Genomic DNA, 27,231 nt, shown 5'->3' with positions numbered 1-27,231 from the left:
TTACATTAGTTCTTGAATCTTCGCTTCCAATTTTTTAGCATCAGCTCCACAAAGTTCAAAAATCTGTTCACAAATACACAAAGGTGAAATATTTATTGATTCAAATATTGCAAAGATGTTGAAGCTTTGAGGAGTTTGGTTCTGTTTGTAAAATTATCCTCTTCTCATTTCCATCATCTGCAAGGTACTTTAAACATAAATGCACATTAAATTCATAATGTTTTAATTATTTGGCACCTTTTCAAAATTGATTATGCTAATGTTTTGCAGATTTATATGATTCTCCATAATATTCTTCTGAACTAAGATCTAAAATATATAATGGTGTTGGGAATGAGGACATTCAATCATTGAAACTTCTCAGCGCTTTTATATATTGGTATCGAGGGCTTGTTAATTCATATACATTACTTCCTGAAATCAAATGGCTTGTGATTTCCCATTCCCTGACTTCTACCCAGGCAATAGTATTATAATCAATTGATTCTAAGAAGTACATTTTCTTTTCAGATTTTCACATCTCTGATTCAGGATGCATTTCACATTGGATAGCATGTTCTATTTTATTTGGAATACTTCTAAGTAGTGTATAAAATAATGGAGCATCTGTCAATGAGCATCTTATATCTGATGAAGTATGGAAGTTAAAGACCCTTATCATTCATTATAACTTTAGTATCAATTGTATGAGGTAGTTGGAGAGAAGGAAGAGTGTGGGTAAATTGAGGCTGGGATTGAGTGAAGACTTGGGAGGTTTCAGCAGCCAGAAATGGTGTTAGGACTTGGAGGTAAGGGTTGGAAAAGTCTAGAACTAACTTCGATGCTCAGTGTGCAGCAGAGAAGAAACTATCCCCACATCTAATGATTCTGCTTCCCCAGGCAGCAGCATTCTGGCTGGGTGCTGCCTGTGGGCATCATGGTTCATTCTGTTCCTTGAAAGTAAACCCATCTTGTGACTCCATCTTTATCCCATATCACTTACCGGCTTGCTCATGAATCCACTTCTATAACAGCAAAGTGCTCTTTTGAATCTTGAGAATAGGGTTACCTAAGTGTGGGTGCAGAATTTCATGATTTATCTGGGTTGTCTGATTTGCAGCCATCTCCTCTATAAATAGTTCTCTTGGCCTTGGCCACTAGGGGAGGGTGTCAGAAAGGATCTGCGAAAGTCCCTCTCTCCTAAGAGTCAGGTGGCAGCTGGATGGTGCTCTAGGGCATGAAGGGAGTTTCATAATCCTCCGAGGTCAGGTACCAAGAGAAGGTGCCAAGAGAGGTCCTAGCAAGAACACAGGCAGAGCTTTGCCACCTGAATGACTGGACTTGGCAGGGAGCAGGAAAAGAATGCTAAGCTTAGCCCAGTGACCGGAGTACTGAGCCCATTACCAAGAAGCTCAGGACTACAGTGAGGCAAAGGAAGCCTTAGCATGCTCCATAGGGCTAGAGGTTGGGAGAGAGGAGCAGGCTTTGTTAACACTTTTCACTCGGGGGCAGCAGGCCTTCCTAGACAGCTCAGTCTGGTCTTAAAGGAGCTTCGCCTCTTGCCTGTAAGCAATGCTGGGGTGGAATGCAGGGTGTGAGAGGTTTTGGGGTTCCACCTCAGTCTTAGTCTGTCTGTCCCCATGGGAGCTGGAAGGGTGGGCATCACTTTGCAGTGGATCCCACTTATCCTTTTCTTGTGGCTTCTCTCCAAGATTCCTCCCGAGTCTCTATCCTCTACTCCACTGCTTCAGGAGTAGCTTGACTCCAGTGAAGGCGCAGGTTACAGCTGAGCAGAAGAGAGACACTGGCAAGGAAGGGATGAGAAGTTCCTAAGGTGTGTCTGTTCCCCATGACCACTGCCATGTAATTCTAGACAGTCTCCCGGACCCCCAGTGGTCTATAAGAAGATATGATATGTAATCCTATCCAAGTTAGCCAATCCTATCCAAATGTTATCCAAGGATAACATTTTTGTTATCCTTATGACAATAACTCTAGAAGATCTGATTATGACTGCTTATGTTAGGGCCTCCCCCACTGCCAAAGGGCAGTGGGGGGCCAAAGAGAGCTTGGGAGCTCCTAAAGATAGGTTTCTTTTCTTGGAGGAGACTGCCCCTAATGGCACAGTCTCTAGGGGTGTAAGAAATAGGAGGGCACAGTCCTAAAGGGAGATTTCTAGGGAGGGGTGATTTCCATGGCCAAGAGGTTATGACATGCCTGTGCTGTGACGCTTGGACAGCCACCAAGGGCAGCCAGAAGCCACAAGTGAAATAAGAGCCTTGGCTACTGTGGAATTTGACTCCTCCTCTTGCTAGGTACATTGAACTCCGCACAGGGCACCATCACCCACCCTGTTACTCAAGCCAGGAAACCGAGGCCACATTTAAAAAATTCATATACATTCAGAAAATTGCACAAATTCTAAGTATAGAGTTTGGAGAGTTATTACAAAAGAGAGCACACCTGCATAACCATGTCCAGATCAAGATATGGAGCTTTACCAGTAGCCAGACACCTCCCTCCCACACATTACCCTATACCCAAAGGACTGTTCATCATAGGAAAAAAAATACTCTATGAATTTTTCACCATCAAATAATATAGTCTGCTTTTGAACTTGGATAAATGGAATTCTACAATGTGTATTCTTCTGTATCTGCATTCTTACACGCAACATGATGTTTATGAGATTTATCTGTGTGGTGGCAGTCCATTCATCTTTCAGTGTGTTTTAGTATTCCATTGCTTGACTACACACAGTTTATCCATCTTGCCTTTGACCAATAGTGCTACTAGGAACATTCTTTTCCATATCTTTATGGGGACGTCTTTGGGGGCATATAAGCACTCATTTCTGTTGGGTTCTGTTGTACACCCGAAAGTGGGATTGCTGAGTTCAGCTTTAGTAGGAGATACCCAACAGGTTTTATACTTTATACTGCCAGTCTTTTTCATGTTAGCCATTTTGGTGGCTTAGATGACATTAAAGTTGTCATGAAATACGTGGATTTTACCTCATCAACTTTCACCCGGACTTTAGCAATAGTTTATAACTTGTCTCTCTGTCTCCAGTCTTGTGCCCCTTAGATCCCTCTCCTCCTTGAAGCTCAAAAACACAAATCCAGTCATGCCATCCTTCTTTGTAAAATTCTTCAATGTTTCTCTATCACCATAAAATCCATGCTTCTCACAGGGTTTCTTTGAATTTGTCGTATATTCCTCAATTGTCGCTCTCTGCCTTAAACTCTGACCTTCAGCAACACTTTATGGTTGGAGTCATTTATTCGTTTAACAAATACTTAATGAGTGCCTACTATGAGCCAGACATATTGTGAACAAAACAGACAAAATTCCCCCATGGAGCTCATATTCTAGTGATAATTTTATAATTTCATATGATTGTTGTATTATTATCAAATAATTCCTGACACACGCCCATGGTATTTTATAACTCTCTGCTTCTTCTCATCTTTTCTCACTTGCTAGTCATACTTCAAGATTTAATTCATAAAGTCTTCCCTGAAGTCTTTCTCTGTGATCTCACAGTACCATGTGCAATCCACTATGAAAGAGTTGATTTAAAGAGTTGATATTAAAGAGTCTTTTGCACCAGACCAAAGATGGAAGACTGTACCTTATTTCTTCCTCCATATTTTTAGTACCCAGAACCTTACACTTATGTGCTCTATTCAATGGTTTTAGGCCTGAAGCGAGTTGAGCTAAGCTGATTTCTGGTCACTGAAATACAGGTCTAAGACTCTGAGTAGTATTAAGTTTCACGGACTAGGAGTTACCTGTTTTATTCTTTCTCTGTCCAGTTTGCCAAAGATAAATATTATATTTGTGTCTCCTATCTAGCACAGGGCTTTGCATACAGGTGCTTAATAAATGTAGTTAATGAATGAGGAACAGTTTACTGATAAGAGCTCATTTCATAAGTAGCTTTCTTTTGAAGAGATACGTATGCAAGGCAACTAGCATATAATTTCTGCCCCTCATTTTACCCTGAATGTTTGGCTGTACCTCTCAAAGGCACGCTCCACTCTGAAGAATCAGGAGGCAATGTTTACTTCCCTCTTCTCAATGCCTTCATTTTACATGCACTGCTGCCACCCTAGTAAAGACTGCTAATTAAAATGATAAGCTCCAGTTTGCAGAGACCAATGGGATATGGGGTGGCTATCCAGGCATAACAGAACCACCTATGTCCAACAGTCAGGTTTTTTTCAAATCTTTCATTATGGACATTTTCAAACGTATACAAAAATAGAGAGAATTTACCATCACCCAGGTCCAACCAGAGGCAATTCTTTATGCCAAAGACATTCAATCACCTACAAAAAGTCTATTACTATTACTGAGAAAATGCAAAGGAGCTGGAGACAGTGGTCCCTTCCTAACAAATGGACTTGTGAGAGTATAAATTAAGGAGTCTGATTAATGATGCACTCATAGAATAATTATAATGAAACGCCTTGGCAGATTGATATACAATTGGTTGAGTGAATACTGAAATAATATTTGGACCAGCTGTAGGAAAGCTCAACAATTTTCCAGACATCTATACTCAGTTAAAAACAACAACCGAATGCTCAAAACAACAGCAACAATAGCAACACAAATAAAAAAGCCCAACCAACCAACCAATGCACGACACTTTTTTGGAGACAGCTGTAGAAATATTTGTATGTAAAATAAAATTTGATAATTTGAAATAGTGTGATGTTCTTTTGTCTCTTTATGAAGGGTTTACTAAGGCATTAAGTCTTATTAATAAGATGGGAAGGATATGTCTAACAAGGGAAATTATAAAGGTACTTCAACCTTCCATTGAGAGGTGGACAGTGTTCGTCACTGATTGATCCTATCTTGGTTTCTTTCTCTGACTCCACCCAGACCCATTCCTTCCCTAGAACTATCTGCATCACACTGCAGGTGTTTGTACACTTCCCCTTTGACTTTCACAACACCCAGGGCAGGCCTTGCAAATGCAAGCAGCTCAGTTAAGGTTTTTGGAGTTGAGCAAAACCAAATCAAGAAGACAGAACCTCTTAGAAATGGTCTGTTTTAAACAGCTTGAGTTTAAGAATTGAAGAAATTCACTTGAATTCAAGAAAAGAGCATATAAAAGCAATCTATTATCTAATTATTTTCTAATCTATCTATAATCTAATCTTCTCAACTTGTTCCAGCAGTGAGATTTCAGTAAAATACTAATTTACTTTCATTTTCTTGTAGCTGATTCAGAAACTCTGCCTACATAACTTTTCTAGAGCACTGGTGGCATAAATAATGGCTAAAGTGCTTTTTTTCTTCTATGCTAGGGGCTGACAAATGTTTTTGTAAAGTGCCCAATAATACATACCTATTTTAGGCTTTCCATGCCACATGGTCTCTGTTGAAACTATTCAATCTGCTATTGAGGTGCGAAAGTAGCCATAGAAAATATAGTGTATTTAAACAAATGGGCATGGCTGTGTTTCTGTAAAACTTTACAAAAACTGGTGGAGGGTCAGAATTGGCCCTCAGGGCATAGTCTGCCAATCCTTGTTCCTTGACATCAACTGAAGTTGTTGAAGAGACACATGAAGCTGCCTGCGAGCTAGTTACTCAGTACAATGTGGCTTTCTGTTGAAGCAAAAAAGGAGCATGAGTCTAATGTTGTGGGAATTCATCTCAAGCCACACTGAGAATAGGAAAAATGATTTGGACTCTGGCCAGAGGAGATGTCATTGTGCCCATTACTGGAAGTGTGGGATAGAACTTTGTTCTCGGGGATAAAAATGGTTTTGGAGTCATTCTCTTCAATGGCATATACTCTTGTTCTCATGTTTCCATTGGAGAATCTGCTCAACTCTCCAGTCCTGGGAAAATATACCCGTTTCCTATATCCCTTCACTGACTTCTCCCCAAATTCAGAGGCGAGCTTATCAGTTGAGCCTAGACAAAGGAATGAGCTTATGCCCATCCTCTCTCTTTTTAAGTGTTCTGCTCAAGGGACAGGTCTCCTGTTGCTCCCACCATTCTCCTACTGGAAAGCACACCTGAAGTGAGCCTAAGATCTGCCTTCTATAGACAGGTCTGGAAGGCTATCGCCCTCTGTCCTCACTTTTGGGGTTTGATAATTGTGAAAAGCAGCAATATCTCCTTCACCTGGGTAGGTAAGTTTCTCTTCTGCAGCCCTGGATTCTCTCATAGGTGGGTCATCTCAAGGTCTAGGCTTCAAGGACTAATAGGAAGTCTGTTGACATGGGTCCAAGCTACGTTCTTCAATTAGCACAATTTAGTACCACTGCTACTTATAGTAAAGGCGATATTTTGATTTTCCCCATGACTCCGTGTGAGAAAAGAGTTAATGCAGTAGGTCTGGTTGCTTACTCCTTGCATGTCTCCAAGAGAACCATAAGGGAACCTTCACCAACCCCCAGGGAAGGTGGCCCTCTCAAGTATTCTTTGTGTTAGTGATTGATGACCTGGAGCGATGGACCATGCCCAGCTGCCTTGTCAAGCTGCTTTGCATAAACACAATATTGATGATGTGCACCTGGTTTTACTGTTGAGGTCCTGAGTGTCCACTGTCAAGGCTGGTTGTGTAGCAATGGTTGTCTAGCAAGATATGTCTGTGTGACCAGTCCCCACATAAAGGCCTCAGACCCTGAGACTCAAAAGGGCATCCCTAGGCAGAGACACTCCACACATCTCCCTGAAGTTCACTACTAGAGAGAGAGGGCATTCCTATGTGTCCTTGGACAAAGAAGAACATCAGAAGTCTGTACTGGAACTTTCTGGACTTTATCAATGCATATCTTTTTCCCGATGCTTTTACTCTGTATTCTTTGTTGTGATAAATCTTAGCTATGAGTATAACCTGCTACTGAGTCTTGTAAGTCCTTCTGGCCAATCACTGAATGAAACACTCCTATATTTCCATGATTTAAAATTCATTGAATTTTAGGACTAGGACCAGGGTGTACAATTTAAGAGGCTTCAAGAACTCAGTAATCAAGATAAATAATCTTTCAATAAATATTTTTAAAAGTTAAAAATTCATGCAAAAAACCCACGATGAACAAAACTTCAAAAATTCAAATTAAGACAGGATTCCACCCTATACTTGCAATATCCTGCCCTACTTGCCTCACTCTAATCCTTGCCCTGGAGAATAGAGGTACACAAGTAATTACTGCCTTTCAATTGCTAAAGCGGAGAGCAGCATCTTTAGCAATGGTGCTGAAGGTTGCTTACTGGTGCTAAATGGTTGCTGCACTTCTCCAACTTTCCCTCCATCTCACTTAGTTCTTGAGCCCTCCAGTCAAGTAGTCTCTGCCATTGTATCAGTAGTTTACGGGGCTTTTAGGGATCTGACCCTTTAGACCCTTCAGAGGACTGAAGACCATGTGAGAGTTGTTTTTTCCCCCCCTCATGCAGAACCTTCTGTGGCTAACACGATCCTTAACAGGTTGAATATCACTGGGCAGGTAACTCCCGAATGCTAAGATGATTTAGCTTATACAAATATTGTAGTTATTCAAAGAGCTTTAGAGGTCTCTTGTAACCTTTATTTTCAAATTTCTATTTATGTATACATTTTCAGGGAGATAGGTACACGGATAGATCCTGGGGCTCTAACAATAGCCACATTTTATAGTCAGTACAAAGCCCACTCCTAAAGCCCTTTATATACATTATCACAAATTTTCATGACAATAGTTCAAAGACACATGATATAGTCTCTATTTCACAGGGAAGGAAATTGAGCCACATGGTGGTTAAGGCACATTCCCGAGGTCACCCACTAATAAGAGGCAGACCTTGGGTTCACTCTACAACTATTTGACTCCAGCGATGGCAAAAACTAGCCAGACACTCTTCTGGGGGATGGGTCAAGCGCTGTTTTTTATCAACTTGCACAGCGAACATTTGGGAGGGTGATTCTCCAGGGACCAACCACCACCCTCTTCACTTCCTATTGTCCCACGTATTGTTCTTTCCTGGCCCTTGGAGACACTGAGTTTGCGACCTCTGCTTCCAATCCTGTTCTCTTTCTATCACACAGTGATGCTGCCTACTCGGGATTCTTTTTATCTCTGTACCTACTTCAAGGAGAATGCTTGCTGGAAATGACTTCCATGACATCAGCAGGAGCTCTGTGATCCACAAGCGTAAGGGTAAGAGCTTCTGCCCACTTAATATGAGAGCTCATTCATGTGTGAATAACTCATTTATTAGCATCTATGCACCCATATCCCATCACTCTTATGAGTGGACGTAAGTGCTTTGGGAAGCATTTTACTTTCATATCAAAGAATGAAAGATGGAACCAACTTTTGGCCCATATTTAGCAGTCGGCCAAGACTTGCTAAATCTTTGTTACTCTTCCTTTCCCCGACTCCATAGTCATACACCAACTTTGGTCTGAAAACAATGTTATTAACCTAGGGGATCTACTGATGAGCTTCAGAGGCTCAATGAATTCCCTAGTATCATATGCACATTTCAGTTTATGTGCATATGTGTATTTTTCTGAAAAGAGAGTTTATAGTTTTTATTGAATTTTAAGAGGGTCTATAAACCAAATTTATGAACTACTTATGATAGAATACAGCGTAATATTCTGGTTACAAAAATCAACCAAGATTTTGGTTCCCCATCTGGAAGACAACCCAGGAATGCATTTTTTTTTAACCACAATTAATCTTACTGGAACATGATGTGATGTCCTAAATGAAAACATTGAGGAATCCAGCAGGAAGGAACAAGCCCACCTTATTTATTACTTGGAATTTGTGATGGCTGTCCTTTGCCCTAAAACTGTGAAATAATTACAGCTGTTATTTATAGCACATTCTTGCCAGATGTGCATCCAACCTCTGCATGAAAAGTTCCAGCACCAGTGAATGCCTGTTATTCACTGTGGTCCTGGGTCATTGTTATAGCTTCATTTGCTTTAGTTTTTTGAAGTTTTGTTTTGTTCATATTCTACGCATGTGGAACATATCTGAAATGAGCTAGAATCAGGGGCAAGAGAAAATAACAGAACCATTAAAGGATGATCCAGTGTGGAGATGGCAGCCAGGGAATGCCAGGAAACTGCAGATAAGGGAGGCATTTGAGTAGAGGAGATAACCCTGAGACTCTTGGCAGCAGTGGAAAAGAGAAATCCAAGGGATTCCCTAAATCTTCTGATCTAATGCAAGGAAGCAGATCATAGTTCCAACTCTGTGTTCCATGAGGAATTATCATAAGGGTTTTTATGCAATATACATTTTAAAAAGCATAATGGATAGTGGCTCTTCACCAGAAGTTTAACTAGAAATGTGATGACATTTCTTATAACATTCTTTAATAGAAATTGGACTCTAGGTTTTTTTTGGTTTTGTTTTTTTTTAAATACTAGATAAATAGCACTTAACTGCTTCAATAAGTCAGTTTTCAGTTGTGCTGTCCCAGATGAAAGAGAGGAACACATTTATGGAAGCGGTTTCAAAGCAGTGAATTTAATTTTTCTCTACCCCCAAGAAAACTGTGAATGTCACTGGCAGCCTTGCTAGTCAATTTTATTGAGAGAGGAGGGAAATTCACATGGACTGGTCTTTTTGCCTGGCCACACCAAACTTCCTCTGGTTCCAGGGATTTTCCTGTGCAGACCTGTGCAGAAAAGCAGAACCTGGGGGGAATTTCAGAGGTCTCATGGTTTGACTGCAGCTCTGCATGCAGTGGTAGAAGTAGGGACTCTGCAGAAGCCCTACAGGGGGCTACTTAGATACCAAATGCTGGCGATTGAGTCAAAAGAAATAAAAGATTTGTAATACTGTCTTTTTAGTGTCTCTTCCCCTCTTTTCTCGGCCTTCGTCTTTTGCACAGTAGGCTGATATTCTTTGTTAAGTGGAGCCAGCATTGCAAATCTTTTTTGTAGGTTTTCAAATGATATCTAAATTAATCCAGGTCTCAATCTTTCTAGAGATATGATTACATATACAAAGTTTAGAAGTAGACTCATTTATATATTGTGACATAAATGATCTCAAGTTGTTTTTTTTAAATAATTCCGTAACCAAGATGCTAAGTTAGTACCATTCAATGAGAAATTCAATTCTCAAGAAAATTTCTTGGGACATGGGCAGCCATATTATCATCAGAGGCTTGCTGGGCAACTCTGGAATTCGAATATAGGGAGGTAGATCAGCTTAATGGACAGTGTCATCAATTCAGTTAATTTTATTTCCCACTCGCTAACTGGAAGAAAATTCAAATTTGAGATCCTTAGCGATCCCTAGATTGCTATTAGGTATTTTGCTCCATCAGCTCCAAAGGGATCCATACCCTGTAGACACTAGTTAAGAAATAATTGGTTATAAAAGGTCTCCCCACCCCTAATTGAGAGCTCTTCTACTTCCACACAGAACTGAGACCAAGCAGGGCCAAGCCTTCCCTCAAAAACATAGCTATGGATTCACTCAAGAGCCTAGACACATAATCAATTGAGAACGCAAAGTTTTGTTTCATAAAATGAAGAACAAACTGTTGAGTAGCAGCCATCAAGCAATACCATCTGCAGAGGGGATGAAACCAGAAAGCTATTCTGAGCTGGAGAGAAACTTTCCCTGAGTCGGACTGGTAGGAGACAGAATCAGGAGGGGAGGCAGAGCTGGCAGTGGGATGCAGGGGAAAGACAGCAGTAGTCACTCCTTCATTCATTTGTCAACTTACTCACCAATTAAACACAAAATAAGTATTTTCCGTCTAGGAAGGATTCTTCTAGACACTGGGGTTTCCAATCAGACATGAACTCCTCCAAGTGCTTGGAACAGTAGGAGAAAAATACATGACGTTAAGATCTGAGTCAAATCAAAATGGGCTTGGAAAGGTAGATTGGGTCAAAATTACAGAGAAATTGGAAATTCAGACTTGAATACAAGGGTTTATTTTTGATTCTGTAGGCAATGGAAGGGAAGGAGCATCGAATTTTAAATAAGGGAATGACACACATAAACTCTGCAAGGATCTATTTGGAAAAGAGAGCATGTGTGAACTTGCGGGTGAGAAAGGCTATGGCACTTGTCTAGGTTAAAGGTATTTACAGCTGGAACTAGAAGTAGGGATGAAATTACTACAGGAGAGGAGGGAGAATGGGAAAAAGATAGAACCACAGGAAACACATTTTAGGATAGCAGGAGACAAAGAAGCCAGAGGAGAGCTTGGGGAGGGATCAGAGATAGAGGCCAAAAAAGGAGAAAGTTTCTAGAATATAGAAGCTGATAGTTAACCAAGGAATACAAGCATTGAGAAATGGCTATTTAAATAAGATGCTGGAAGATCCTTGATGACATTGAAGAGAGTAGATGAGGGAATGAGTGGAAAAGGAGAACTGGAAGCAGTCAATATATTCTACTATTTCAAGAATTAAGACCACGAAATGAAGGAGAGGAGTCTGAGAGAACATTAGATGCACTCATCAGAAATTTTTTGGTTGCAAGTGACAGAAAAAGCAACCCAAAGTTTACATAAGAATCTACGGGGATAGCTAAGGCTTCAGGCATGAAGAGATTCTGGGTTCAATCAATGCGATTGGTACCTCTTGGCTTGACTCTGCTTTCCTCTGTATAGTGGCTTCCTTTTCAGGTTCCCTGTGATGGCAAGCTAGCCAGAGTAGCTTCAACCTCATATCTTCCCAAGTTCAAATCCAGTAAATCAAAACAGAGGCTTTTACCTCGCTGCTTAAGAAAGTCCTGGAATTAGCTCTGGTTGGGCTTGGATTGGCTTGACTGGAGTCAAGGCCCATTTCTGATGGAGATGGAATTCACTGATTGGTCTAGGCCTGGAGATGGGGCCCTAAGGAAGCACAGAGACTAAGAATGGGAAAGGTCATGGTCCCTGGAGGAAAATCAGAGAACTGTTAATAGAGAATGGAAAATAGTAGCTGGGTAGCAAAGACAACAAGTGTCCAAACACCAGGCTTAAAAAAGGATAAGTGATGGACAGAGGCCTGGAGAGAAGGGAGGGAAAGCAATCAAGGTGTGGTGGACGGAACTGATTTCCAAGGAGGAAACATCCGCATTTCTCAGATGGAAGAGAAGGAGAAGATAATGTAAGATGACACATAAACACTTTGACATGTAGGTGGGGGAGGTTGAGGGCGCATAAGTTAAATACCTTCAATTTTTGAGTAAAAACTCAAGAGAGGGAATAGTGTTATATTTTGAATAATTAAATTTAATTAATTAAATTAATTTAAATCTATTGCACCAATTATATTACAGCAAATACATGCAAACAAACAGAAACTGAAAATAAAATTCTACAGCTAGCATATCAAATGCTTCCATTCTTTATATCACAGACATAATCCTTACAAAGTTTAAGCATGAGTTTTTTAACTTTACATATATTCTTCATAACACTTTTTAATTGTATACTATTTGATAGAGTAGATGTATCATAAATCACTTAGCCATTCTACTAAAAAAAGCATTGTGATTGCTTCCATATTTTATTAGAAATAATGCTACAATTACTATATACTTAGAGGTTTACTTTTTATTGAGGTGTTTCTGTAGCAAAAGTTTCCAAGAATGGGATACAGTCAAACACCGCATAACAACGTTTCGGTCAACAACCGAATATACGATGGTGGTCCCATAAGATTAGTACCATACAGCCTAGGTGCGTAGTAAGCTATACCATCTAGGTTTGTGTAAGTACACTCCATGATATTTGCACAATGACAAAATCATCTAACAACGTATTTCTCAGAACGTATCCCCGTCGGTAAATGACACATGACTGTAACTGTGTGAAAAGGAACGAATAGTTTGTTCCTCTTAATAGTGTTGCAAAATCCCCTTTCAAAAGGTGTGCACAATTGTCAATGCTTCTGTATGTAATTACTAGTTTCATCACACACCATGTGTTTTAGACATTTTACTCCATTAACATCTTCAAGATAACAACTACCATAACGTACTGAACACTTAACGCGTGTCAGGATGGGTCTAAAGACTATAGTCATGTTAATTCATTTAATTCTCACAACAACCCTGTCAGGGGAAAAACTTGTTATGATCCGTGTTTTTACAGATAGGGAAACTAAGATACAAAGAGCTTCTTAGGTAAACTGCTGAGAAGTGGTAGAATTGGTATTTGAACCATAGCAATCAGTACCCAGAACCTACATGGTCAACCATTGGCTATATTGCCCTGTGATAGTTTTTGATTAACACTACCACACACGTTTTTAACAACTTATATAAATTTGTGCAAGAATTTAATCATGTCCTTTTTCTGATAGTTCTGTCCCAGATAGGGATAATAGTGGGATATTTCTTATGGATTTTGACACGTCAGATGGTCTGAATGGGGAGATTTATTATAATTCACTCATTTTTTCACCCCTTGCCAATATGTAAAGTTCAGAAACTAAGAATTACATTGCTAAGATTAAAAATAAATACAGTTGTTTCATCCCTCCAGGATACCCCAGGCCTTTTTTTTAGACTCTGATGGTTCTATAATCTATTTCAATCTGCCAGTTACCGTGGAAACATACCTTCTGGGCTTGCTTGAACATCTGAAATGTGGGTATTGCTTTGATGTGATAAGTTTGGGCCAACTCCTGGGAAGGAAAAGAAATGGCATGAAATCACAATTTTGGTATCCTCTCTCTGTACCAAGTATGGCACTTGGTGACTTTGCAGGAGGGATGCCTGAAAGCCCAGGGACAGCTGATACCCTGCAGATTTTCCTGCCAAGAACTTTTCTAACATACGCGCAAAGCCTCCAGGAATGTTAAAATAGAAAATCACTGTTCCCAGCAGCCCTGAGCTTTCTCATCCCAGAGCTCTAGCAGAGGGGTGAGAGACGGAGGTCAAAACAGGACGGACTGAAGGACAGAATGAGCTCTATTTAAAAGATCTTGTGAAGGATTGCAGAAGGGCCCCAGTGGATCTCAATGTGGAGAGAGCAGATTGAAAAAATAAAGAGTAAAGGTCTCTTTATAATGCACACTTCAGACAGGAGGTGATGTAAAGGTCTTGCATTTTAAGTAAGGCTTACACGTTTCTTTCTTTTAAGCCCTGGTCATCTTCACTGCCTATCTTTGTGAAACATTTGGAGCCAATGGACAAGAAAATATGTCAGAATTTCAATTGTCTCAATCCATTACAACCTGCTTTCAAATGCCAGTTTTTGTTTATCTTATCTTGTTTAGAAGTCATAAGAAAATTAGCCACCCACAGGATCAACAGAATTGGACTTTTCTGTCTAATATACTGATCATTTCATGTTGCAAAATCTCTCCCCTGCCACCTCCAACACACACACACACACACACACACACACGCGCGCGCTCACTAAACTATAATTTTCATGACCACAGCAATGACAATAACTAATAAATTACTATCAAAAAAATTGTGTATTTTGTTTTGCCTTAAAAGACAAAGAGCTATAATCAAAAAGGCAAACAGGAAAATGTGTTGCTAAGGATGTGGAGAAATCAGAACCCTCACACATTGCTGGTGAGAACGTGAAATAGTGCAGCTGCTGTGTAAAACAGTTTGACAGTTCCTCAAAAATTTAAACATAGAGTTACCATATGACCCAACAATTCTACTTCTAGATATATATCCAAGAGAAAAGAAAACATATATGTAAATGTTTATGCCAGTATTATTCATAACAGCCAAAAGGTGCAAACAACCCAAATGTCCATCAACGAATGAAAGGATAAGTAAAATGTAGTAGATCCATACAACAGAATATTATTCTGCGATAAAAAGGAACAAAGTGTTGATACGTGCTAAAACATGGATGAACCTTGAAAACTTATGCTAAACCAAAGAAGCTAGTCACAAAAGACCACGTAGTGCATGGTTCCATTTATACAATGTTCAAAATGAGCAAATCTATAGACAGAATGTAGATCTGTGGTTGCCTAGGGTTGGGGTTCGGGGATGGAGGGGTCTGGGAGTAACTGCTAAAACTCCAAAAGCATTTCTTTTAGAAGCAATGAAAATGTTCTAAACTTGATTGTAGTGATGGTTACACAACTCTGTGAATATAAAACCAGACACAGAGATAATGATCCTAGCTCTGTATTCTGAATGCACAGTATATGATTCATCTTAAAGGACAATTAAACATTGTCACACTTTAATGAAGCTTGAAGAAAATGGGGAAAGGGAACTTCTACTATGTTCTGAGCACTATGTCATCTATTTTATGTATATTATCTCATTTTATATTCTGCTAAGTGTTATTACCCTGTTTTACAGATGAAGAAACTGACATTTACAGAGGTTAACTGATCATAGGTCACAAAACTACTACAGGGCAGAATGGGTGAATGACAGATTTTTTGTTACTATATTCTAAAGTTCAAATTCAATCTAACCTATGCGTAGGCCGCTTGTTATTGTTACTTTTCCTCATTATAAATGAACAAATGTTATGAAGAATAATTTTGCAGACACATTGCGTATATTAATAAGGCACCTTTTGATTGAGGACACGAGGCTGATTATTTTTGGGTGGGTGAGGTGAGGAAGGAAGCTTCCAGGAATATGAGTGAAGGATTTCCCTGAATTCCTTGTGATGTTTAAAAAACTCCACAAAAAAGCACAAAATATGGCAAGAGGAAAGCAAGGTACTAAAACGTTTGTTATGCACTGAGTTAGGTTTTAGAAATCGATTAATAATCTATTACAGGGGTGGAAATCATTTTTGACCTTGAGCCCAATGCCAACCAACTGGTTTTGTCCACCTGGAGCAACTCTGCCTAGCAGGATTCTGGGGCAAAGTCCAGAGCAAGTGACTGAGAACACTGAGAGTGATTAGTGAAGTCTGCCATAGTATGGGAGGGAAGGGGGACAGCAGGAGAGCCATATATTTGCTGGGGTTTTTTTGTTTAAAGCAAGGCAAAACATACAAGAGCATTATGAGGGAGTTTACTACAGCTTATCAGAAAAAATTGTGAAGTTCTACTTCAAAGGCAAAACATACAAGAGCGTTATGAGGGAGTTTACTACACCTTATCAGAAAAAATTGTGAAGTTCTACTTGACTCTAAATTGATTATATAATTACAGAGTCAGTGCTCTCAATGACATTACATTCAGATTTTACATATCTACATGAAGGATTTAAGATTCTTACCCGAGAATCGTCCACATCCACATTAGCAAACATTACATTTCGGTATTGCAGAGACATTGCCTTCAAAATAAAAGAATAAAAATTCCCTATTAGTTTAGTGTTAATATTAAATTACACGTTAGAAGTGTCTTTTGGCAAAAAACAAGAAATGAACCAAAATGTTGTTTAAGAGAACTAAGCATCGTTCTGCCATTTCGCTACTGCCTAGAACTTGAAGCACCGACGTCAAATGTCAGACGATGCTAAGGTCAAGCAAAGGTCAAGGGCAGAACAAGAGTCTAAAGAAACAAACCAAAGATTAGAGTTTCAAAGTTGGAAAAGGACACAAAGCAAAGAAACAACGAAATGCATGTGGTGGGTCCAGACTTATCCCAGGCTAAGTAGCTTTTTGCTGGGGGTAGGGGAAATGTCTGCCTTCAGTGGTCTTCAAAATACAGATCTCTGAACCAAATACCCAAACTCTGCCTTTACCTTCTCCTCTTCGCCAGGCTTTTTGGGAGGTGTTCGGGTTGGTGCTGGTAGAAGCTCTTATGACCGAAGTGATATAAAAATATTTGAACTGACTATTAGCCTATTGCTTTTAGCCCCCATTGCCATACTTCTTGACTATGTATTGAAACTAGATTTTCCAGGACCCTTTGCCAGCTGTCTTCCATTCAGGTTCTGCCAATGGAAAGTATTTGCAGGAAAATGGAAGGTGGGAGGAGCTAAGATGCAAAACTCTCTTCTGCTTCGGTTTTGTTCTGGAAGCATCTTTGGCAGCGGTGGCAACAATGGTGTTGGTAACGGGTCTGGAAGTGGTGGATGCAGCAGCAGCAGCCTGTGGATGTCAGCTCCTGGGGTTTTTTTCCAGACAGCTGTGTTCATATTTTAAGGACACTTAACAGCATATTGATTTGTTTGCTTTACCATCATATCTCAAGCATTTCCAGTGAGTGACCTATTTCAAATGAGACTTCTCTCTGACGGTGATGTGAGGTGTCCAGAGCTTGGGCAAGCAGAGACAATCACAGACGGAGCTGGCACGGCAGGCTGCTCCCATGGAGAAGCAGGAAGAAGCATGGCTTGGGGTGATGAGTGGGTATGTGCAGAGCTCTGTTGTGGGGATTCTCTCCTGTTGTCTGTCCATGGATCGTGACCGAAATGAGAGTTCTTTCTACAGAGGCTCATCAAGGTGGTGAAATTGGGGAAAATCTCTTCGAAAACAGACATAAAGGTCATTACAGTTTTGGAGTACTTTTCAGATAAAAAAAGACGCTGATTTTGATTGGCAGCATCTCCAAGTATGGAAGGAAAGTGGTGTCACCCAAGAACTCAGGGGCAATTGACTTGCACTTTTCAAGTCTGAAGATAAATGGATGTTCCCCAGTAGGAAGCACGGTAATGGGTTTAACCTATGTGGACATCTAATTCCAGGGTCAGGTTCTATTTATGAAGTTTCCAGAGCCTCTCAAGTGTGTCAGGAAATGGACAAGGATATGGCAGTTGTCATTTTTGTATCAAGTAGTAGCCAGAAGACATGGTACAGATATGGGTTCCTTGTCAGATTGGGATTCCCTTATGGACATTGCATTCCTTGAGTATCCCACTCCATCCACCTATGACCCTCATTCTCCCCCTCCCCCAAACAACAACTCTTCCTTCTGTTCTGTTCTTCCTTATACATAATCTGTCACCATTTGCTCACCTATTCTGTTGATCCTAACTCTAAAATGTTTCTTGAACTTGATCTTTCTCTTTTTCTCCAAAAACCACTGCCCTAGTTTTGGTAAACCTGTCATTGAGATTGTTGTTCACCTTGGGTTACCTGTCTTCAGTCTTTCCAACCCATTCTTATACAACACTGAAAAAAGTATTTTCTAAAACCCACATTTGATCATGGCAAAACCCTTCTTAAAATTCTTCTGACTCTCTACAGCAACTCATTAAGTTATAACACAAGGTTCTTCTTTTTTCTATTTATTTATTTTTTTAACGTGTATTACTTTTATTTTATTTTTTTTTTAAATTTTTTATTTATTGCAGTAACAATGGTTTATAACACTGTATAAATTTCAGATGTACATCATTATACTTCTATTTCTGCATAGATTACATCATGTTCACCACCCAAATACTAATTACAACCCATCACCACACACATGTGCCGAATTATCCCTTTCGCCCTCCTCCCTCCCCCCTTCCCCTCTGGTAACCACCAATCCAATCTCTGTCCCTATGTGTTTGTTTATTGTTGTTATTATCTACTACTTACTGAAGGAAATCATACGGTATTTGACCTTCTCCCTCTGACTTATTTCACTTTGCATAATACCCTCAATGTCCATCCATGTTGTCACAAATGGCTGGATTTCATCGTTTCTTATGGCTGAGTAGTATTCCATTGTGTATATATACCACAGCTTCTTTATCCATTCGTCCCTTGATGGGCACTTAGGTTGCTTCCAAGTCTTGGCTATTGTGAATAATGCTGCAATGAACACAGGGGTGCATGTATCTTTATGCATTGGTGTTTTCAAGTTCTTTGGATAAATACCCAAGAGTGGAATAGCTGCATCATATGGTAGTTCTATCCTTGATTTTTTGAGGAATCTCCATACTGTTTTCCATAGTGGCTGCACCAGTTTGCACTCCCACCAGCAGTGTATGAGAGTTCCCTTCTCTCCACATCCTCTCCAACATATGTTGTTTCCTGTCTTGTTAATTATAGCCATTCTGACGGGTGTGAGGTGATATCTCATTGTAGTTTTGATTTGCATTTCCCTGATAGTTAATGATGTTGAACATCTTTTCATGTGTCTGTTAGCCATCTGTATATCTTCTTTGGAGAAATGTCTGTTCAGGTCTTTTGCCCATTTTTTAATTGGGTTGTTAGTTTTCTTGTTGTTGAGACGCATGAGTTCTTTATATATTTTGGAGATTAAGCCCTTATCAGATGTATGGTTTGCAAATATCTTCTCCCAATTGTTAGGTTGTCTTTTCGTTTTGTTGATGGTTTCCTTTGCTGTGCAGAAGCTTTTTAGTTTGATGTAGTCCCATTTGTTTATTTTTTCTATTGTTTCTCTTGCCTGGTCAGACACGGTGCTTGAAAATATGTTGCTAAGACCGATGTCAAAGAGCGTACTGCCTATGTTTTCTTCTAGAAGTTTCATAGTTTCAGGTCTTACATTCAAGTCTTTAATCCATTTTGAGTTAATTTTTGTATATGGTGTAAGGTAAGGGTCTACTTTCATTTTTTTGCATGTGGCTATCCAGTTTTCCCAACACCATTTGTTGAAGAGACTTTCTTTTCTCCATTGTATGTTCTTGGCTCATTTGTCAAAGATTAGCTGTCCATAGATGTGTGGGTTGATTTCTGGGCTTTTGATTCTATTCCATTGATCTGTGTGTCTGTTTTTGTGCCAGTACCATGCTGTTTTGGTTACTATAGCTTACACAAGGTTCTTCTTGATCTTGTCTCAACTTCCTTTTCAAAGCTCATTTGTTGCCACTTCCGTTGTGTTCACTGTAAGTTAGCCTCACAGACTACTTGCCTGCCCATGACTACATTGTGCAGTTTCTCAAGAAATTTATAACCTCTCCTTTTCCAGAAATGCTCTTTCCAGGGTTCTATGCCTGGTGATCCTTTTAGCTCACAGTCAGCAAACTACGGCAAATCCAGCTCTCCATGTAGTCTTGTAAATAAAGTTTTATTGGAACACAGTTTGCCCGTTCATTCGTGTATTGCCATTGGCTGCTTTTGCACCACAGCATCACAGCTGAGTAGTTATGACAGAGACCATATGGCCCCCAAACTTGAAAATATTGACTATCTGGTCCTTTACAGAAAAGTTTGCTGACCCCTGGTTTTAGTCATCAAGGCCCAGATCAAATGGGACTGTGGAGTTTACTCAAGACTTAAAGCTTTATATCACTTCTTAAAACTCACATTTTCTTGTGACTCACTTCTTTGCTTGTCGCAATGCATCCTTCAGCAGAGACTCTGTAGGTAGTAAACTTGGTTTCCGTGTGTCTTGAAAATATCTTAAATTCCTCCCCCCACCCCCTTGAAAAATGGTTTAGCTAGTTAATTTCCATTCCACCTTCCTGCAGAGCCTGGAAAAGAAAAAAGGTCATGATTCCTTGGACTCCCTAGCAGCTAGTGTTCTGGATGCAAATTGGTAAAACGATACCAATGAGAGGTATGCAGGTGAGACTTGGAAGGCAGAAGCTACTTTCTTTCTGTCTTTGGATATTCCCGCAGGAAAGTAAGACTGTGTACTGGGAGGTAGTTGTGCTGCAGGCTACAGCAGCAGCAGCAACAGCCAGACTCAGGGATCCAGTGTCCAGGCATCAGCTTACTGGATGTCCAGAGGCAGCGACGGTAGCAGTAGCTTCCTGACTCTGGTTCTGCCTCCTTGACTGCTGCTCTGCTGATGTTTTTTTTTTTCCCCCTGCCATTGGTGGCCTCCCATCTCTCCCCACTTCTGATTATGGCAAAGTTAGGATCCCCATAGGTAGGTCTGTTCTGAGAGTTGTTCATGGAGTTCCAATCCAGAGCCCATTCATCCAGTCTTCCAGTGATTTTATAAGCATTTAATTCCTTGTATGAAAATCCTTTTCTGTCTCATTTGGTTTCCGTCTCCTGCTTTGATCTCTGACTGATAAAGTCACCTAGGGTAGGTTAAGGCTTTTCTTCAACCCCCTTATGGAGGATGAGCATAAAAAAATTACACACATGATACATGAATACATTCTCTTGCAAAAATTCAAACATTATCAGAAAAATAAAGCAAAACGTGAACTTCTCCCGTTCACAATCTTCCCTCAATTTTCACTCCTTGTCACAGAAAAAGACTTGATATACGTCCTTCCGGGGAGTGACGTCAGCATCATGGCGGAGTGAGTTGTTCCCTGCGTCTGTCTCCTGTAAGTTACAACCAGTGGGACATCCATTGATTAACAAAGGACTCCTTGCACAGCGCGCCAGAGCACCTGAGAGATCCAGGCATCTCCGCACCTGCAGGTGGGTGGAGCGGACCCGGGCGGCAGTGAGCTAGGCGAGCAGCCCCCTCCCCATCCCCCTCCGCCGCAGTGTGATCCGGGGCCCGATCGTCACACCCGCAGCAGCGCGGGGGCAACAGCGGCTGCAGGGACACAGGCGGCACGCGTGGCGGTGGAGCCCCTGCCCCTCCAGCCCCTTCCCCAGCAGTCGGGAGTGGCGCAAACGTCCTGAAGACTCCGGACAGAGCGGCGCCGGTGAGCCAGCCCCCTCCCCCTCCCCCGGCAGCTGCGCCGGTCTCTGCAGCGGTGGGAACACTTTCCAAAACGCGGATTTTCCCACTGGGGCGGGGCGCCCTGAGCGGAGGTTTCAAAGCAAACCGGCGCACGCCGGAGAGCAGAGGCTGCACAGCAGCAGCGACGCTCGCTCTCGGCTTGGCCCCTGCCGTCCCTCCACCCCGCCCCCCCTCCATCGGTGGCGGGTGGCACCTGCGACCTGAGGCCTCAGGAACCATAGCAGAACCCGTGATCCAGCCCCCAGTGGCGGCATCCCCCAACGCCAGCTCTACCAGCTGTCTGGGCTGCATCCAAGACCCTGGGCCCCTGGCGGCAACAGCCACACCTGTGGACCCAGGGCCTCTGGCATCAGTGCTGCCAGCATCCCCAGACAACCAGGGAGCAGCAGCACCTGAGCCCGTGGGGAACCTGCAGAGAGCCAGTGGAGGAACAGGAGACCCAGGCCACCCTGGAAGCAACAGAAGTACTCGAAGCCTGGTGACCCCAATGGTGACACTTGAGACTGCAGCAACATTGTAAGCACTAAGGCACCAGCAACCTCGGAGGCACAAGCAGTACAAGGAGGGCACTGACAACGCAGTGGAGTGTGCAAAGTGCGGGCTCTCAGATACAGTCAGAAGCAGCTCAGAACAAAGTAACCAAAGCCTTGCCCAAATAAGAAAGGTGTTGACTACCACAAATGCACAGGCAGGGGATCAACTCATCAAGCACCATGAAGAATTACAGTAACACAGTAGCACAGAGAGAAAATGACAACTCTCCAGAAACCGAACTTGGAGTCACAGAAGACTGTGATCTAACTGACAGAGAACTCAAAACAGCTATCATGAAGAAACTCAACGAATTGCAAGAAAACTCAGAAAGACAGTTCAGTGAGCTCAAAAGTCAAATTGATGAACGGAAGGAGTACCTTACCAAAGTGATTGAGACTCTAAAAGAAAACCAAGCGGAAATTCTGGAGATGAAGAACACAATTGATGAGATAAAAAATATTGTAGAGAGCATTGGAAATAGAGCTGACCATATGGGAGAGGGAGCTCAAAGTGAGCTCGAAGACACAAATCTAGATCCTTGTGTTCCCCTTTGTCTACGTATAATATAGTATATATGTTTATGTATGCACACACGTAAATGTTTACACATACATATCTGTATCTGTTTTACATAAATGGGGCCATACTATATAAATTTTTCTATATTGTGCTATTTTTACCTAATGCTATGTTGTCTTGGAGACTATTTCATTATTACATATGGGTCTACTTGATTCTTTTTAACATCTGAATAGTATTTCAGTGTGGATGCACCAAAATTTATTTAAAAACTATGTTTGCGTTAGTCTGAATTCCAACAGAAAATAGATGGCACATTCAAGTTAGGATAATTGGGGGAGATGTATCTCCAAAAGGCTAATGATAACGAACTGTAAAGGTAAGGATGGGTGTAGGAAGAGCTGGAGGAGCCTGGACATAACAGCAGCAGAGCTGTCACCACTCTTAGGGCCTCAAGGTGTGAAGCGAGGAGGAGGCTACCAAGCCTCAGATTTCATTGTACTTGATGAAAATGATTCTTGTTGGCTGTTGGAATTTGATCAGCTTTGACTTTGTGGCATGTAAGCATATTAATACTCCCGAAGCTGAACATTGGGGATTCTCTTAAAGTTTTGAGCGTCAGAATAGAAGAGCCTGTCATATTAAAATGTTCCCCCTGGATAGTCCAAGAATTTTAGGCATAGAATGCATGTTGAGATGTCATGTAGCCAATTTCTCTATTTGGTTATAAGTTTCTTTTTACTTAAATGTCAAAGGTTGTGATTGTGGTTAGAATTAATTCACCTGGGTTTAAGAGTTCAAGTCAAGAAAGATGAAATGTGAGAAATCTTGCTGAAAATCAACAAGAGTATTTTCAGTTGTGTAGAGGAATCAAAACTTCTTTGTATTTGAAGGAATAGATTTCACAAAATTGACCATAAATGTGAAACTTCTGCACAATAAGGAGAAATGAAAATAAAATGCCCTGAGGGTCTCTCTGCAGCATGTTAAATAAAAAATAAATAAATAAATAAAATGGTGAAAACTTTTAAATGGCGCAATAGGAAATTAATTAGATGAAACATTGTATAGACCTTAAAATTATCTGGAGACTCTATAAAAACAATGTGTACGTGGAAAAAAGATCCAAATGTAAATATCAAATTGCAACTAAGTAGAATATTTTACAAAGTAGATTAAAGACATGAAAGAAATATGTAAGACATGATTTGTTCTGATAATAGGGTTGAAGGATTGGCGGCAGTTTATTTTTTTATATTACAAGTATAATGTTTATCTGTAATCTATTCCAATATTTGGAAGTTCTGAACTCTGGAACGTTGGTAAAGTGTCATTATTATGAATAATCCATTCATTTGTACAATTGTACTCTTGCACATTTGATGTTCCTTGCAGAATTATCAATAGATAAGTAGTGTTAATCTTCTGGTATGTGTACTAATTATCTAACTAGATCTCAGTATAGTATCTTCAGGTTGATCAGCATGCTTCCAAAAAACTATGATTCCATAATGGCTCATAAGTGCCAGCCTTTTAAGATTTCCTGGGAAAAATATCTGAGGACTTTAATTCCTTCCAAAACTGTGAAATAGAGACTGGTGATACTTACATGAACAAGAGGACAAATCCGTTTGCAAGCACCACACCATTTTGCTGAAAATTGTACCACTACAAGTTTGCATCCAGCAGCTTTCAAAAATGTTTTGAATTCATCCTGAGACAAGAACACAAATGAGAAAATGTGCACAATCACTGAATCTCAAAAAGTCTGGCAGAGAATAAAATGACAGTTTAGTTCTTAAAAACCTTAACCAGATTCCCCACCCTACTGTTCTCCAGGTGACTCAACCTTTCCTAAATGTCCTGAGGTCATATATATTTATCGTCGTAAGTACACATCAATGATAATAAATCCACAAAAAAAGTTTACGAATCTGTTTACCAAATGGGTTGGTAATAGTGGTTGGTAATGGTTGGTTACCTTGGAGAAACTGTGATTGGCCCGTGAGAGATGAGGGGTGGTGTGTAGGGGTGAACGGTTGTTCAAGGTGGACATCTATCTATTTTTTTAAACAGGGACCTAAATTTGCCTTCATACTGAAATTTTAAAAGGAGAAGAACTAATCTAACACCTCGAATCATTTCTTGCTTTTGTTTTTTGGGGTGGGATAGATTATTATTAAAGCTATAGTCAACACCATACATTTAAGGATTTGACATCCTTCTTGCTGAATGTCTTAGTGAATTTTCCATCAACTGTCCATATCATCTAAGTAAAGTAAGGCCTCCCTTCCTGGAACCTCAGATCACTGCATCTATACTTGTCTGCTTTATGAACAGTGACTGTCCTACACTAGTTATTTTATACATGGCTTATCTCCTCACCGAGTCCCTACAGAACTCAATCCTGATTCCCTCCTGCGTCTCCAAGGCCCCTTAACTGGCACATGGTAATATTTAGTTGATGAATGAATGACATGCTAATATACAGTGTTCTGCTCAAGATTTATTTTTCCTTTTCTCACTGGAATTGCAACAATAATAGCTAATTTACTCTGTGTCTGGTGTTCTCTTCCTTAATCTTTACAACCACCTTATGGAGTGGCTATTATTATTATTACCCCCATTCATACAGATGAAGAAACTGAAGCTGATTAATTTTCTTGTGGTCAACCAGCTAGTGCACTGTGTAGTTGGCATTGCCAACCTGGGCAGACTGACTCGAGTCCATTTCCTTAACCACTTCCCTAAATCATCTCCTGAGTTCTTCATAGTAGTGGGGCTCACTCTCCCTGTCAACGGCCCTAATTGCATCCTGTGCTCATCCCTGGACCAACATTAAGACGAGGGGATGGGATCACTAATTGGATTAAGTCAATCCCAGGGCCTGTCACTGGAATTAGGGATGGGGTTAATTCCATACAAATGGCATACTGCTTATAATAGGGGAATCTTCACAATTATGTTGCCATTTGATTTGTTTCAAGCCGTTAGAACTGATAATTCAAAGAAGATACACTCTCTTCCTTTATCAATATTCCTCTAGGATAGAGGGTAATTAACTTGTCAAAAAGCCATGCTAAGCCACCATGTCTCACTTGCTTCTGAAGTTATATGATAGATGCCATCCTCACAAGCCCCCAACATCCTCCACTTCTCAGTAGTTGTTAGGGTGTAAATCGGCCAAGTTGGACCCATGAATTTGACTTGACTAAGTTCTCTGAAGGGGATACCTCATAGTATACACATTGATTCAACACGTACCTGTTGAGGCCTACTCTATGCCAGGTACTGGATACATTGCTAGGATATAGCTGTAGACAAAAAAAAAAAAAAAAAACAGACAAAACATTCCCTGCCTTCATGGAGCTTACATTTAGAGGGGGAAGCCGATGGTAAGGTCAATAAGCAAAATAAGTAGTATGTTAGTGATCATTGCTAATAAAGAAAAAAGGAGAAAAATAAAGTAGGAAGGAAGGATGGCAGCTGGATTACAATCATAGTCTGGGTGGCCAAGGACCACCTTAATGAGAAGGCGACATTTGAATAAAGACATGAAGGAGACAACAGACCCTCAGGAGAGGTCTCTGAGGCAGAGATGGAGAGGGCTTCTCAGGGGACAAGTGAGACCCCGGGCTATTCTGTGAGATTCCTGGAAAATTTTTAAAAGTGCCAAAAATATTAGCAAATGTGTGCTATTTTAAAACATTTTCTTATGTCAAAGTCACATGGCAATGCCTCCTTTCAATCTGGTCAGTCTCATTTTTGTGGCCTTATGTATAGCTGCATTTGGGGAAAATATCAAAAGTCTAAATCTAAGGGAGTTGGTGGATGGAGGCCCTATGCCCTCCCCGTTTCCTCCAGCTCATGGCCTTCCTGTAATGAGGCCTGGCATCAGAATGTCTGGATTCTAATGCCCACTCCACCCCTAAATGATATAGGACCTTAACTTCTCTGTTAGAGGCAATTTTCTTCTTTGTAAATAATTATCCTCGTCCTATATATGTATTTAGATTTGTTGTGGCAGTAACATTGAGCAATGGATAGAAAGTGGGTTTATAAAATACCACCTAAGGGATTGTTGATACTACTGGCCATCATTTTTCCTACCCCATTTCGTAGGCATGTCTGGGGGTTCTGTTCTCTTTCCTAGAATAAGAGAAAATATGTGGGCTCTTTTACTTCCACAGAATCTTCCAAGTACAACTAAGGTGGAGTCAGTGGGAGCAGGTACAGTTGGGAGATGTTAGGAGCCAGGCTGGGTCCAGCTAGAGTCAGCAAGAAATCGGAATCAGGGAGGAACAAAACCTTTTTTGATCAGTTTGTCTCTTGGCTACTCATCTAGACAGTGCCCTCCCACAAGAAACAACACAACGAGCAAGAATTTAAAAATCTCCCCTTGCTACAGAGCAATGAAGGAGTACTCGATGAAGGACATAATTCTTCAAGTTTATCAAATCTGTTCTCAAGATGGTCTCTTTTGAAATATTCACTGAAGCCAAATAAATACTTGCCATGTCTTTAATAATCCTCATCATGATTGACACCTGGGAAGTGCTGACAAAACTCTTCTAGCGGTTCAGTTGGCTTACTATAGCTATCTCATTAATTATAGGATCCTAGCTGGAATCTAAGGGTAACTTCTCTATGACATCATTAAACATGACATCCCAGAACCTAGAACTTTGGCAGACTCAGAGCTAATTTCACTTTTATGCCATGATGAGTTAGTCAACATGTGGTCAGCCAAGAATCAGCCAACTGCAGACCTT

The 27,231-nt window shown here is 40.6% G+C and overlaps 1 protein-coding gene across 2 annotated transcripts; it reads right to left on the bottom strand.

The window, feature by feature from the left end:
* TXNDC8 (thioredoxin domain containing 8) lies at positions 1-26,997 on the bottom strand. Of its 2 annotated transcripts, XM_087419321.1 has the most exons (6): positions 26,974-26,997; positions 24,069-24,173; positions 16,131-16,190; positions 13,526-13,591; positions 983-1,048; positions 1-63 (listed from the first exon to the last, which is right to left on the bottom strand). In XM_087419321.1, the coding sequence occupies exons 1-6, from the start codon at positions 26,995-26,997 to the stop codon at positions 1-3; spliced, it is 384 nt and encodes a 127-aa protein (XP_087275447.1). The 2 variants fall into 2 exon arrangements, with proteins under 2 accessions (XP_087275447.1, XP_087275448.1); XM_087419322.1 differs by lacking the exon at positions 983-1,048.
* Positions 26,998-27,231: the final 234 nt, after the last annotated feature.

Source organism: Ceratotherium simum, chromosome 29 (genome assembly GCF_057802395.1).
Source record: "Ceratotherium simum simum isolate JZ-2026a chromosome 29, ASM5780239v1, whole genome shotgun sequence".
Classification (NCBI taxonomy): Eukaryota; Metazoa; Chordata; class Mammalia; order Perissodactyla; family Rhinocerotidae; genus Ceratotherium; species Ceratotherium simum.
Note: the sequence above shows the minus strand (reverse complement) of the source record. Positions and strands in the feature narration are given on the sequence as shown.